Source organism: Neolamprologus multifasciatus, chromosome 4, assembly GCF_963576455.1.
Source record: "Neolamprologus multifasciatus chromosome 4, fNeoMul1.2, whole genome shotgun sequence".
Taxonomy (NCBI): Eukaryota; Metazoa; Chordata; class Actinopteri; order Cichliformes; family Cichlidae; genus Neolamprologus; species Neolamprologus multifasciatus.
In genome coordinates, this window is record NC_140442.1 from 10,382,654 (window position 1) to 10,397,765 (window position 15,112).

At 39.9% G+C, this 15,112-nt stretch overlaps 1 protein-coding gene across 2 annotated transcripts in view; it reads left to right on the forward strand.

The window, feature by feature from the left end:
- Positions 1-14,407, forward strand: part of baiap3 (BAI1 associated protein 3) — a 59,152-nt gene extending 44,745 nt beyond the window's left edge. For both annotated transcript variants that reach the window (XM_085155886.1, XM_085155888.1), the window contains 7 exons: positions 3,392-3,500; positions 3,951-4,022; positions 5,021-5,104; positions 5,316-5,436; positions 5,511-5,634; positions 5,739-5,944; positions 6,170-14,407. In XM_085155886.1, the coding sequence (XP_085012012.1) occupies positions 3,392-3,500; positions 3,951-4,022; positions 5,021-5,104; positions 5,316-5,436; positions 5,511-5,634; positions 5,739-5,944; positions 6,170-6,273 (820 nt within the window). In that variant the 3' untranslated portion in view covers positions 6,274-14,407. The remainder of the gene's footprint in view (positions 1-3,391; positions 3,501-3,950; positions 4,023-5,020; positions 5,105-5,315; positions 5,437-5,510; positions 5,635-5,738; positions 5,945-6,169) is intronic.
- Positions 14,408-15,112: the final 705 nt, after the last annotated feature.

The following is a 15,112-nucleotide window of genomic DNA, read 5'->3' on the forward strand; positions in this document are numbered from 1 at the left end:
CCATCTTTGAACAGAGTCGGTGGTTTGCGACACCAACTGTCTGCCAATCCAGTTTTGAGATCCCTTCCCAGATGCCTTAACACCCTCTCACATCCTGGGTCACCTGACCTCAGGAATTCACAGGGTGGGGCTAGGTTTCACAATGAGTTCACCCGAAACCTTGGCTGATTGTGACCTACGCCCATTTCCACACCTTGGCTCATGTGATTAGGTAGAGGATTAGGGATGGGTATCGTTTAGGTTTTATCCGATACCGGTGCCAAACCGGTACTTTTGAAACGGTGCCGGTGCTTAAACGGTGCTCAAACCGGTGCTTAAAGAATGGAAAACACAAAAGTGGTCCAAAAACCTCTCATGTTCAGCTGTTTTTTTGTAAAAAGATAACAATGTTAGCCTTTTCTGCAGCTATGGGGCATATATGGTATCATTCTTGGCTGGAAGCAGTGCTTAAACAATGGAAAAAAACACAAACTTTGTCCAAAAACCTCTCATGTTTAACTGTTTTCCACTTTTTCTTTGGTCATTTTAGCCTTTTTGGCCAGGGTGAAGGGAGTATCTGCCATCAAACAAGAAGACAGCTGCATGTAGCTATGATGGTGTTTGCTGTTCACCTTACATGCATTAATGTAATAATGTGGTTAGCCTACTCAACGTAAATTACACACGAACAACATTAAGCTACTCACGCAGAGAAGAACGGCTGCTGCTGCCATCATCATCCGTCATCATTTCTGCTACACTGGCAGGGCTAGGGGCCAGGACTCTCCTCTTCGGGTTTTTGGGGGATGTTGCTAATTCCGGGTCTGATAACAGGCACCACACCCGCAGTAGATGTGCTCGGTGTGAGGTCTCGCAGCAAGCTATCAAATACGGCGCATTTCCCGGCTTTAAAAAAAAACACTATGCGTCGCCAGGTGTTTCATCAGATTTGAGGTGTTACTTCCTTTGACAGTATCACCTTAAAGCACTTGTTGCAGGCTGCTGAGTTTGCATCTTTTGCTGTGAAGTACAGCCAGACTTTTGACCGCTTCGCCTTGGACATTTTTAATTTGTAGCTCTGCTCTAAAAGAACGTATGTACCTGGACCCGCCTACTATTCTCGGAAACTTAAAATGATTGGCTAGAATCTAAAGTGTATCATTCCATACCAGTTGGTGGCGGTAATGCACCTTTCAGTTGTTTGCCAACCGCCAATACAAATGTAAGGAAGAAGAAAGTGTATCACAGCTCAGGAAAAAAAGCACCGAAATAAAGCACCGAAATGTGCGCTGCTTTTCGGTCTGGTTACTACCGTTTATGTCAGAACCGGTGCCATCATGGCGCCGGATACCGGTACCCATCCCTATAGAGGATCATTAGGGGGTTCATTGTCCCTCTTGGTGGGTTACTCCCACAGAGCTTAAATCTGGGACTCCACCATTTGACCCTAGAACTGAAGAAGCTTCTCGGATGAGAGGTGAAATGTCTTCAAGCAACTTAAAGAAGTCCAGACGCTTTTCTTTCCAAGCTCCTAAGGCACACATGCAAAACTAATCACAACATTAATTTGAGTGATAGTCAAAATACTGTGAAAATAAGTTTGACTGTAGCAGGAAAAGACTGTTCTGAGGCTTATTTCAAAGTATGGTATCTTTATACTAACTTAAGATGTGCATAAAACTGATGCAAGCATCCAAGGATCTAGACTTTCTCGTAATGTTTCAAGGTGGTCTTGAGCAAAAGTTCTCCAGGCTTTCTGGAGCTTTGGATGATTTCTTTAACACTGACTGCTTTTTCACTAATTTTCCGTCCAGTGCTTGTATCTTTTCCAGGCTTTTTCAGAGGAATGTTTTTATTTGTTTTTTGGTTTATTTAAGCCACTTAACACAGATCTATGAATCATTCAAGCCTAAAAAGACACGTAACAATGCAATTAGCAAATCACCACTTTCAAAAAAACAAAGGTCAAATTTAAAACTCTTACCCTTTTGTTTTTCAGTGGCCTGCTGCAAAAGCTCATAATTGCCCCCATTTTTTAATCTACGGGAAATTATGACACGGATAACACAGTTTGACAGGCATAAAATAGCAAGATTTTATTTTTGCGCTTTAGGATTCACCTTTTTGCACTACAACAAGGTTATTCCCAAAGAGCTAACAGCCAAAAATTGACATCTTGACACAGGAAACTGGACTAGTGGAGGACAAAAAAAAGAAGTGGCAGGCCTGAAAAACTGTCTACAGCAGATCAACAGTATCTCAAAGTCATGTCCTTAAGAAATAGCAAAAAAAGACTTGACGAAGGACCTGAGAGATGTATCTGCCCTCCAGTTGATCCATCTACTGTTCACCAAAGCCTCAACAGAAATGGTGTCAGTGGAAGGGAATCAAGGAGGCTGAGGTGTGTGAAATTACACAAAACTGGACTAACCAATAAAATCTGGCAGAGGCTCTGTCATAAATTTCAGCCACATTTCAGTCAGTGTTGTTGTGAATCTTGTCAAAGGTGATGGGATTATGAACTCAGATCCATCATGCAATGCCCTCTGGAAAGCATCTGCCACGGCTTCATTTTTCATTATAACAACGATCCCAAACACACTGCAGTGAAAGATACCAGGATAGGGAAACCCACAATGTAACGCTATTGGTTAAGAACTGGCATCCCCAAAGCCTGGACCTGAATATTATTAAAGGAGTTTGGGATCGTCTTGATAAAAACAAAAGAAAAGGCAGTCAGTTTCCAAAAAAGAACTTCTAATCTCCCTGAAGAAGCCTGGAGAACTGTTCCTGAGGACGACTTAGAGAAATTACAAGAAAGCTTGCCTAAAAGAGTTCAGGTCGTGTTGGAGAATAAAGGAGGCCATACCAAATATGAATTTTAGGCTTGTTAGAACTGTACAAACTGTATAAGGGTGGCTCAAGATTTTTGCACTGTACTATAAATATGATTTATATGAGTTCAGCCAGTATGCACTACACCAAATATCCCCTGGTTCCTTATGTTTCCCATGCACATGAAACACTGCATGATCAGCATATATTTGATTGTTAAAACCACAATGAATCCAAGCCAACCCAAAATAGATTTCTGGTTCACTCCAACCGCATATGAAATGTTCCTCGACGAACCAAGTTACACAACAAAATCCATTGTTTCCTTTTCTTAAAAAGAGATTTTCCCTATTCTGCTGCACTACATAAAATGTGTGACAGCTCAGCAAATAAGATGCTGCGCTTGTGTATGAATGTAAGCGTTGCAATAATAATAATAGCCTTTAGCACTTACACTACTTACAAGTATTCATTATCGGGCTATTATCTGTGAAAACATAGTGAGAGTACATGGGGTGTAATTGGAAGAGCTGGTAAACACACATGTGTGGGTGTCTCATTGTCTGCTTCCTGGTAGAGTTCTCCAGAGCATGTGGGAGCTCCTCCTGCGGATGATCCTGGACACGGTCACTGAAAACAGGGGTGTCCAGGTGGAGTTTTACAACCGCTTCCAGTACACAGTAGAGGTCAGTGATTACTGCATCGCACAATAATCCTTTTAGTCTGTGTGCCCACTGAAAAGAATGGTCTGTTTAAAAAGAAATGTGTCTAATATGTTAAGATTATCATTGCCTCTTGCATTCTTTAATTATCTCGGTATGCCCTTTGGCGTGCAATCATTAGCATATATCAGATATTCATGAAGATACGAGGTAATAGTTCAGTGCCAAAGTGAGCTCCCTTATGAATGACAATGTGGGAACTGTTGTATATTCTAATTCCAATTTAACCAGCTGGAAGAGGACGTGACATATTTGCATGAAAAGTCATGGCATGAATTTGGAGGCTGGCAGACAGATGCAATGTTTGCCAGAGGTTTCATGCTGTTTGTGTGAACAACACGTCTATCAAAAATAGAGGGATAAATGTTATGAGTCCCAGCTCCCGAGTTTAATGTTTTTGTTCAATCGCTTTAGACTCTGTTGCAGTTCTTTCATGCTAGGGGAGAGGGTCTATTCCTGGAAGACATGAAGAGCGGAGACTACAAGGTAGGAACTCTTCCAATCTGTCAACCAGGAGCCGACTGTATAAATAATGTACATCTTTTCCCAAACGTATCCTGATTTTTATAACCAAAAAAGTGCATGAAAAATGTTGTGCACATGATATGATAAAGTTGAGATTTTAAAAAGTGCAACAAAACAGACAATTTTCACAAAACTTGCGTTTGATATTACGCTTATTTTGACAGGCAGTCCTTCTGTTTTACTAATGGTTCATGTTTGTCTTCCAGTCTTAAATCTGCCGTGATCTTTTACCCTGAACTTACAGAGTTGATGACTTCAGTTACTTTTACTTTTACATTTTTGGCATTTTTCTTCTGTTCATGATTCCATAAACAAGGAAATTTTCTACAGTGCTTAACCAAATTATAAGACCACCACCCAATGCCAGGTTTATTTATATATGCCACAGCTGCCCTAAATTGTCATTGTTGGTAATTGCCAAATAATAATAATAATATTTTTATATTTCTGTTATGGTTAATTCACCAGTATGTGCAAGGTCTTTAATTCAAATAATATTTTTAATGCTAAAATGTTGCATAAAACTGCAGCATTACAGTTTTACATAAGGAAAAAACAGTAAAATTTATTTAAAAAATGTCATTAAAACACTCGATTAATTTCTAACTTTCCAGAGAAGTTTAGTTTGGGTATAAAAATGTAAATTCAGTTTGTTATTTGGCTAATAAGTGATATAGTTTTTAGTTTTCGAAAGATTTCTAAAATATTTTTGTTTTTATGACAGATGCTCTGCTAAATTGTTAAACTCTACAAGTTCCACTTTCTGTAAAGTCCAAAGATTTATAAAAGAAGCACATTTCTGCATTTTTTCCATTACACACACTTTTAGTGGTGAACATCTACTCGTACATCTACTAGTCTGGCTCCTGGTATCTTGATAAGTGGGTTTAAGGTCAGATTTATGTTGCGTTATCCATCATGCTATTGATCGCTTTGTGACAATCTCGATGCTATTTTAGGTCTTGGATGAGGAGCTGAAGCTGAATAAATGTTCATCCTTTGAGCTGATTGAACAGTACTATCTAGAGAAGATTTCCCACCAGGTGCGTTTCAACCTACAAGACTGACAATCTCATTTTGTTCTCCTTTGAAGTGAAGAAAGAAGTATTGATTGGACAGCAGAGTGCTCTTTCTTCTGATGTTATACCTCTGATTAAAAATCTGCCTTCTCGTCGGCCCTTTGAAGACACGACACAACCCGCGAAATGAGGATGGATGCATGCTGAATAATTCTGTCAATACTTAATGTTGCAGAAAACTCTCAAACATACACGTTACGGTCGGATCAGCGTGAAGTGCTACTATGATGCTCCAGAGCAGCGCCTGACAGTGGAGATCCTGCATGCTGCCGATATCATTGCACTGGATGCCAATGGTAAATATGTGAATTTATGAATTTAAATTTTTGCCTTAAATTAAATATTAAAGTTGAACGCACTACTTCCTCAGGTCTGAGTGATCCTTTCGTCATAGTGGAGCTATGTCCTCACCACCTCTTTCCTATGGCCAAGAGTCAACGCACGCAAGTGAAGCTTAAGACGCTGCACCCAGTGTTCGATGAGCTCTTTTACTTGTGAGTAAAAGAGCTTGTGAGTTTTACTTGTGCCCTTTTGTTAGGTCTCCCTGTTTATATGCACACACCCTGTGGCTGATTTGTTTGATTCCATTGTCTTCCAGCCACGTCAGTCCTGAACAGTACAGGCACAGGTTTGCCTGTTTGACCTTTACTGTGATGGACTACGATTGGCTGTCCACCAACGATTTTGCTGGAGAAGCCGTCGCTCCTCTCAGCGACTTCTGCTGGCCGGGGAGACCGAACGCCTCAGCGGCTGGCAAGAGCGTCCAGCCTGTCATTCTGCATCTGTCTCGCAGTAAACCCAGCGGTACACACAGCTCCGGGCTGTATCATTTATTTTGTTTTGTTTTTTTTGGTGGGGGGGTTATGCCGTCGTTTTGTTTACTCAAACATAATATTTGCTTCTTGAAGACCAGGGGGTGTAAGTCTGGGTTTCCAATTACTTCTTCAATGCAGCATGAAAAGCCATTCAATCAAGAGATATTTGTGTCAGGTGTAGAAACTGTGCTCATCTGTTTTCTCTCGCCTCCAGAGAAGCCAATCATGGGGATGCTGGAAGCTCGCGTCGGGGACCGGGAGGCTCAGGAGTTTGTCCGCAGGCTGAAAGAGATTGAGAAGTCAATGGAGGAAGAGTAAAGGGTGACAGCGCTCCCTGTGTTGGTGTTTTCTGACCACGTCTTGCGACATGTGCTTTTGTACTGGTACAATGTTTACACTATTGAAATTATTTTTTCCCCTCCCTGATGTATTGTTTGTTCAGTAATTATACCAAAATGAAAAGAAAAGGAAGACAGTGAAGCATATTTCTGTTTTCTTACTGAATGAACATCCCGTCACTGTGCAACTCGATGCTGTCTCAGTTAAACTATATTTTAGAATTCAGTGGATAGCTGATCCTAAATGTTACTAGTCTATATTTTTTGTAATGAGGTAATCGTTATCTTTGTTGTATACTCTTTGATATGATAGATTTAACATTTTAGAACTATTTTGTGGAAGTAGCTTACACATCCAACAGTATTTAGTCAAAGTCTATACCTCAGATATGCTCATTAGTTGAAGGGAAGTTTGACATTCTTCATGACTTTGTGGAGATAAATTGTGGGAAGGACTATTAAGAAAGTAAAACCCTGAACCCGCATTTAGTTTCCATTTCATAAGTTAAATTTTAAATAGAAATTTGTAGTAGAACTCATGAAAACATAATGCACAGCTTTGGGAAACTGCACCAGTCATTCACTCAGCAGCAGCAGGAGGAGCAGCAGGAAGGCTTAACGTTCCCCTGAGGCACACGCCACAGCTCGGGTTCATTCAACTTTTCAGATTGTTCCTCACAAAGATTGTGATGGGTCAGTGAAGAGACCAAAGACAGTGCTACCTTAGTGCTGGAAAGATCTATCCTTTGAACTCCTTCCCGTATTTTGTGCGGCACCACTTGCTCAACTGACAGACATAGCGCCAGAAACAAATGTATCCTCCGTGTACAAAAGGTTGAAATGTTGCGTGTTTGTGCATTTCCTCGTTAAAATATGGACAAACTTTCAGATAATGAGGGCATCATATGTGCAGCTAATCCCTAACATTCAATTTCAGACAGTTTTTTCTGCTTTTCGATCTGACATGATGTTACTGAGAGGGATATCTATAATATGGTCATCTCAGCATAGAAGCTTTCCCCATCTGATGTACAAAGCTTTTGTTTCCAAGAGGCAGCCAATCAGTAGAAAGTTGGCAAAGTGAGAGGAGCTTAAAGAGCTTGTTCATCCAGAGATACTCTAGTAGAGTCCAAGAATAAAGATGCAGTTATGAAAGAGTATAAGAGGTTCCTGCTAAACAGACAGTTGGTTCATTTAGACAGCAGATATCCCAAGGAGGAAATAACTCCTAATAACATTTGTACTCCCGAAGTTCAGCGTTATTAAGAAGTCTGGTTTATGGTAGGGAGTGTTGTTACATTAATGCATCACACACATGTCGACTTATTAGTCACTTATTATTAGGATCTGATATCCGAGGCAGCGTGGTTGGGAGATGGAAAGTAGAGCTTATGAAAACAGCAACACTGAACTCGCTGTGCATTCAAAATTCTAATCTAGGAGCGAGCTATTGAAAAGCACAGTCAGGAGAGCAATGGTAAAAAGTGGTGTCCCTCTCTGTTACCTTAGTAATGCTTTTATCCACATCTTCTCAAGTGTGGAAAATCATGCAATCAAGCCCACTCACCACCAAAAGACTTCCACGGGGGCCACGGGGAATTGCAGAGTGGAATTGCAAAGAACAGTCGAAAGAGAGAGGCAGGACCCCTTTTTAAAGTTTTCGTTATTAAACATAATAAATTAGTTGTCGTTGTTTTTTCAACTGAGTACATGTGAAATCCTTAATAACTATTACTCTTTGCTACTCTGCTAGCATTTTAATGGTTATCTAGATCAATCTGATGGGTGGGGGAATATATCCCCTGACATCCTCAAAAAGTAATACACTTTGTGGCACAGTGTGTGGCCCTAAGCCCCGATGAAAGAGGTTAAAAAATATTCATTAGGTGAAACAGTAGTGTTCAGAAAACCATCAAACATCAAAAGATCTCCATTGATCACATTTGAACTTCTACTCATCGTAGTCCTTTTGCGAGGAAAAGAAATGAACATTATGTCGTGTTCTGAAGTTTAATCTCTTGAGGTCAAAAGGAAATAAGGTTAATGAACCTGCGCAGTGGCTTAATCATACTTAAGGGGTAAAGCAAGCCCTCCTTACCAACAGCTGCTCTCATGTGGCTGACAGAAATAACACTAGCCAGTCTCTCAAAGCTGTGCCAGTAACTGAGAGGTTAGGATGTTAAGGTGAGGGTTAAACCACACACAGAAATCCAGCCACTATTTATCTTGTTAACCACATGCGATTGTTGTTATATTTTTATGCAACTTAAAGATTAACAAACCATTTTATTTAAAATATATATATATAATAATGGAGTATTCTCAATTTCACACATTTAATTCTAAAGGGCTCGTTTCCTAGGAAGGTTGAAATAAAAAATTATCCAATTATGCTTTTAAAAAGAGGCTTTTTTAGTAAACCTCATATTTACTTTTAAAGGTGAGGTTGCGGATTAATGAGCTTAAGATTAATCAGTCTTTAGTGTTAGAGGTCTGGTGACATTGAGAATAATATCAACAACTCAAGCCATCTTTCAGCAAACAAATTTTTAAAAAAGGAGCAAAACATTGAAAACGAGCGGAGTACTTTAGAAATCAGCCGCCCCTCATTTATTTGACTTTTGCTAGGAAAATGAGAAATACATGCAGACATTTGTTGAAGCATGTCTTATCACACCTGGAAATACAACATATTTTAAAAGTCAGTACTCGCTATGACCACCTTTATTCTTCGACACAAGCCAAATTCTCTTAGGCAGCTTTCTTGTTTTTTCTTTAAGTTGTCTGCTGGAATAGTTCTCCAGGTTTCTTGAAAATGTTAAGGTCTGACTCAACACTAATTCCACACCTTGAGATATGAACTTTTTTTTTTATGCTTGCATGAGTCAATTTATAGGTTCATAGGTCCGTGTTAAGTGGCTTAACAAACAAGCAGTCAATGTCAAAAGAAAAAAATCAGAAAGAGCATCAGAAAGGCTGGAGAACTATTGCTCAAGACCAGTCTCCAAGGAAGGAAAATAAAAACAAATGAGGGGTGGCTCAAGAGTTCTGCCGAGTACTGTACCTTTAATTATTTTCATTGACAACCAGAACTTTTAAATTGGACGTTTAATGCTATATTTTTCTAGGAAATTGCCCCTAATATCAAAAATGTAGCTCAAGTTTTACAGTTGTAATGCACTAGAAACTCTGAACAGTCATCTGCTGTTGTAACAAGCTACTTTCAACTGCTCCCTTGGTACAAGGGGTCACCACAGCGGGTAGCTCTGCATGTTTGATCTGGCAGAGTGTTTCATGTCAGTTGCCCTTCCTGACGTGACCCCAAAGGGGATTTGAGACCTATGTTAAAAGCATTTAAAAAACAGGAATACATTCGGGGTATTGGAAAGTATTAAAATCGCAGTTCTAATTACGAATGGAACCTTTTTTAGACGAGACAGCGGGATCACAGAGTAGTAACAGAGGTGTAGTGAAGAAACACTGAAAAAACACTGTAGCAAGTACTTAGCACCAAAATCTTCACACCGACAGCATTTTGATAGTGATGTAACTTTACAGTAGCTGCTTGTGTAGTGCTTTGTCGTTAACCTGTGGAGTCGTGAGGATGAAGCACCCAAAAACCATATCTATGCCTGGAGAGTGTGCTGCATTTACAGGCATTATTAAAGCGTTCGATAAGCCTGCCTTACAAACAGGAGCTGGGAATGCTTTCAGTCCATCTGAATAGCACTTGCCTTTACATTTAGTTCTTAGGATATTTCAGGTAGAATAGTGTTGGCGTTGTTGCAGAAAAAAAAAATCACCCAGCATCTCCACTGTTAAGTCTGCAGGTTTTCATAGGCGTGATAAAAGGATGTAACTGTGATATTTGAGTGAGTACCAGTGTTGCGATTATATTTTCTCCGTGTTATTTTACAACCAGTTCTTCTGGCCAGATGTTTACAAAGAAAAATGCAACCTCATTTTGAGCGTAGGCAACTATTTTAAAGTCAAATAAATGTTATAAGATAAATCTTATATTGTAGGATCAACATGCAGGAGTAAGTTGCATATTTATAGTCAAATTAAAACTAACACTGATGATTTTAAATTTTAAAAAAAGAAGCAAAAACCTTTTTTTTTTTTTCTTTTTTTTCCCCCCCAGAATGTAGTTGAAGAACGCAACTATATTTTCCAGGTATTAAAGATTTGTCTATACTCAGTCACAGTTTTGTAAATTTCCTAACGTTGCCCTTAGGCAGGCAGATCCGGTCAGTATTATTATGGATTTGTTCTGCTGATTATTCAGAAGCAAATGAAACATTTTGGTCGTTAAATGTTCAGTTAAGTCAAAGTGTTAACATAGTGTTTGGTTCATTGAAAACGATGTAAAATGTTTAGTTCTGAATATACAGGAAGTGTGGCAAAGGAAATCAGACTGTGAATCAACACACCGTCATTATGACCTATAGTGTCACGGCTTAACCAATAGGTTATTTAAACTATTATGTGATATGTTGCTGAGTTGAGCACTTTCTTTCGTCGTTTCAATTCAAAGGCACTGCTGGTGAAAAGTATCTGCAAGAGGCAAAACTCTTTCAATTTGTTATTGTGAAAGTGAATTATTTGTCCTTGAATTGTAAATGCCTGTGTTGCTGTTTATTGGATTATACCTTTGGGAAATGTCTACAAACCCAATAAAGATTGTATTTAACTTTAAACTCAGTGCCGTCACTTAGATAGCATTTGCTGCATCTGTGTCAGTGTGGAGGCATGCTGTAGGCTCACACCTATTTGTTTACTTTGTTGTCCCGACCATCAGCCCTCCTACCCCACCCCCACCCCAAGTTTTGTATCCCTGGTTTTCGGATGACCTTTAATATTTTACATCCCCTTGGCAGCAGTTACATGAAGATCAAATGCACCTTGTAACGCAGCAGCAGCCCTGCAGAAAAATCGCATACGACCACAGAAATCATATTCCACAGCCAGTGAAACATGCCTCGGCACAATCACGTTGGTGTTCGCATTTCTCAAGGAGCTGCTGTGATAGTAGATTAGACAAGAATTTCTCCCAGCTGGAGGACATGAATGTCTGCGAGTGCTTGTGCTCTACTGAACACTAGTCGATGCGTTCTAAATTAGAAGCCTGGTGATGACTGAAGGGTATTGAATTGCATGCTGGCTCAGGTGTGGAGAGGAACTTGTCATCTAATGCAGACATTATGCCCTCTAGTCAGTGCCAGCGCTCACTACATCTGTCGGTGCATATGACAGCTCTCTGGTCTTTTAATGTCTCCGTGCACCTACGACGTACAGATTATTAACGCTCTCGCTGGTTGACTGTCATCTTTTCTGGATTCTAAAATACAAGCTATATTCAGTGTTTACGCGATAACATGTATTTGTGTGAGAGAGGTGCTCAGTAGACAGAAATGGTCCCAAGGATTTCCAGTTCTAACCACTAGATGTAGTCGTAACTTTACAAATCCTCACTCAGCCTTATAGGGGTCGCCCTAGGCCTGATGTCACTTGATTGTTTACATTATTTTGTGATGGGAGCACAAAATAAGAAGTGACTACTTTATCCTTTTAACGTTCTTCCTCTATCAAAAGGACTAGACAGCCTTCAGCTGGTGACGCTGGGTGTTGGGGCATGGTTTTCAGACATACAGACATAAGCGCCTGCTGCTGTGACTAGTGATTTGATTCAGTCAAAACATAAAAAGCAAGTGTAATTAATTGTGGGAAAATGCACATTATTATTTGTTATCATCATGTTTGTGTGACAAATCTTAAATAAATCTTAATGAACCAAAGAGAGAGACAGAAATGAGAGAAATAATGTTGCTCTTTGAGCTTTAGTGGTGTAGAAGTACATGAGTAAAAATACTTACAAGGTAACAAATTGCTACAAAAAACCCAGGACGTTTTCTAAAATAATCTGCTATACTGCAAGATTGGTGGCCTTTATGGTAAAAGAAAATAAGAGCAAACTACTTTACTTTTTTTTAAATACAATATATGTAGACTTTGTTGTGGAAGTGTGATGCAGTTTGCACCGTTTGTGTGACCAAGAGCAGTGTTAAAGTATAGCTGCCAATGTGAATGACATTTGCAATGAATACATTCAGATTTCCATCCCCTTGCAATGCAAGTAATTGGCAACAGTTGCTGAGTACAGGGGGAGGGTGCGCGATTATATTTTACAGTAATAAACTTTGTGGAGATTACATCAATACACTTATTACCAACCAAACAGACAGTATCATAAAGTATAGTCCATATTCATTCATAGAATAGGCCTATAATACCATTTTTGTGATGTGTTTTCCTGCCAGTATTGTTCTTTATCAGGCGCATTTTTTTACAGTGTAAGTATTTTCCATTAACAGAGTTTAGTTTTTTATTTTTGGTCAGTAACCTGATTTAAAACATAGCAATAGAGACATAAGAAGACAGTTTAGTGTGCTGGAAGCTTCAGTGAGCTCCATCTATCAGGTTTTCTTTAACTTCGTGCCGTGGAGGAGAGAGGTGGGAGCATTTAGCTCGTGTTGATGCCCAGGAATGTTGGCAGAGTCACTGCATTGCTGTAGCTCCTCTGCCGGCTCTGGCAGATACATTTAACAGCGCACTGATCCCACAATCTCTTATCTTCCCTCAAACAACCCTCCAACTCCACACAGTAATGTTACACTGCAGAGGCCGTCTCCTCCCACTGCAGCAGGTCGGCCTGGATCCCCCACACAGACACTTTTGTTTTGTTTGTCTGAGATGTAAAATTTCACACCTGCACATTTCCAGACATGGCACTGTATGGCTATCTTAGACTGATATCACAGGTTTAGTTTTGTAGCTTGATACATGTGCTGAAGGAGGAGAGCGAGGTTATTAATTCAGCTTAACCAATCTGTCATGTATATCAGCACGCGCTCGCTTGCTTGAGTTATTTTAAAAAATCTTTAAAAACTTCCACTTCAAACAATGAAAGGAATTCACATCTGAATCGCTTCCAGAGAAAGGTCCACCTTTGAGGCTTCACGGAAAATGTGAATATAGACACAGCACACTGGCAGGACCTCAGAAGCTTTCCTCAGAATAAAGGAAGGCTCCTCGCAGGCTGAGGACAAAAACACCTGTTGACTGCAGGTGCATCCTTTGGTGTGGCGTCAGCATTATTAGAGGAGAGTCTGTCTGGACTCTCCTCTCCAGCAAATATGATGTGGGAAGAAGCCAACACAGCAAGTCCTTTGTGGTTTCAGGGGCCTGTGATGGAGTGAGTAGAGATAATATTGGACAGCTTGCCTATGAGGAATGCAAATAGGACAGTGTTTGGGCCAAAGCCAGTGAGCTTTTTAATGAGACCCATCGCAGAATCATCTTCACACAAAGTTGTATCGACTGATCTCTATAGAGTGAGAAAGCGAGTCTATTCCTGGTCCATCAATATAGACACGCGGGTTTTGACATATACATTACCTTTAACCCAATGTTCAAGCAATAAGTGCTTGAGGTCTCTCTGAAGTCTACAGTCCCAAAACACTTTTTAAAAGAATTACTGTGGAACTGTATATAGTATTATACTGCTACCAGGTAGGGCTGTGCGATATGACCAAAATCTCATATCCCGATATAAAACATCTATCGTCCGATAATGATATAAATCACAAAAATTTAACATTTTCTGTAAATTCTGTGAATATCAGGTAGCTGAAGTGTTTCCAGCGTGTACCTGGAGTCGAGTGTTTTACCGATGCACACACATTTTTAGACATAGGTTGTAAAGGCCGCCGTTATCTTTGTGAGTATTTATTACACGGCGTGCTGCGGGGAAAAGCCTGTTCTAACGTTTGAGTCTAAGATTTATTTTTTAGCACCTGGCAGCTCTTTTTTACTTCTCATCCATAAACTCTCTGCATAATATTTCACTTGATTCAGTTTATTTTGAAAAGTCTCAACAGGATCTTGAGCTTTATTGTGAAAGGCTTATGTGGAAAGTAAACACGCGGACACGTGATGGTTTTACCATCGTTGTTGCTAACGACAACGCATAAAAACAGGCGCTTGTCCGTCCATAGTGTGGTTATATTAAATATAAGAGAAAGAGAGAGCTTTAAGAAATTAATATAGCCACTACAGTGACCATCAAAACGATGAAAAATATTGCCATAAACAGTTTATTTTGCAACACCACAAAACAAACGATAGCGTAAAATGAAACGATAGACGTTTTTATATCGTCATCTGATATATATCGTTATATCGAACAGCCCTACTAGCAGGCCCCTTTGTAACTGCAGGAGCAAGTAGTTACAACAAAAAAAAAAACAACAGCATTATAGGAAAGAGTTCAGAAGTAGCATTACAGGAGTGGGTGAAAAGGGCAGCACTAACTGCCGTCTAACACATCTTGATAAGTATTCATCAAAAAAGTAGAACTAGGTAGAAAGCTTAGCTTATTTAGAGACCCCACATGCAGCACCCACGTGCATAGAAAATGAGGGTGTGCAGAGAAGGAGAGATGAATTGATGTAAGACTGTAAAAGGAAAAGATAAGAATGTTAAAGGAAGGAGGAGATGTTTTGATCAAAACTGTGTATGAAGAGTACAGGAACACAGAGTACTAAATAACAGGAAAAGTAGCCACTGAATGAGGAACTTTGAAATAGTATAAATGTAACAGATCAAGGGACTGCCCTTGGGATCTGCAGGAGGCTTCGTGCTGTGCACATCTCCCCTTGTTCATGGGTGAATAAAGAAGTTCTTGAACTGAGAAGTCCGTCTCGAGTCGTGTGTTTCCACCAGGTCAGAATCCAAGAATCGGGAGCGACAGCTGGTCG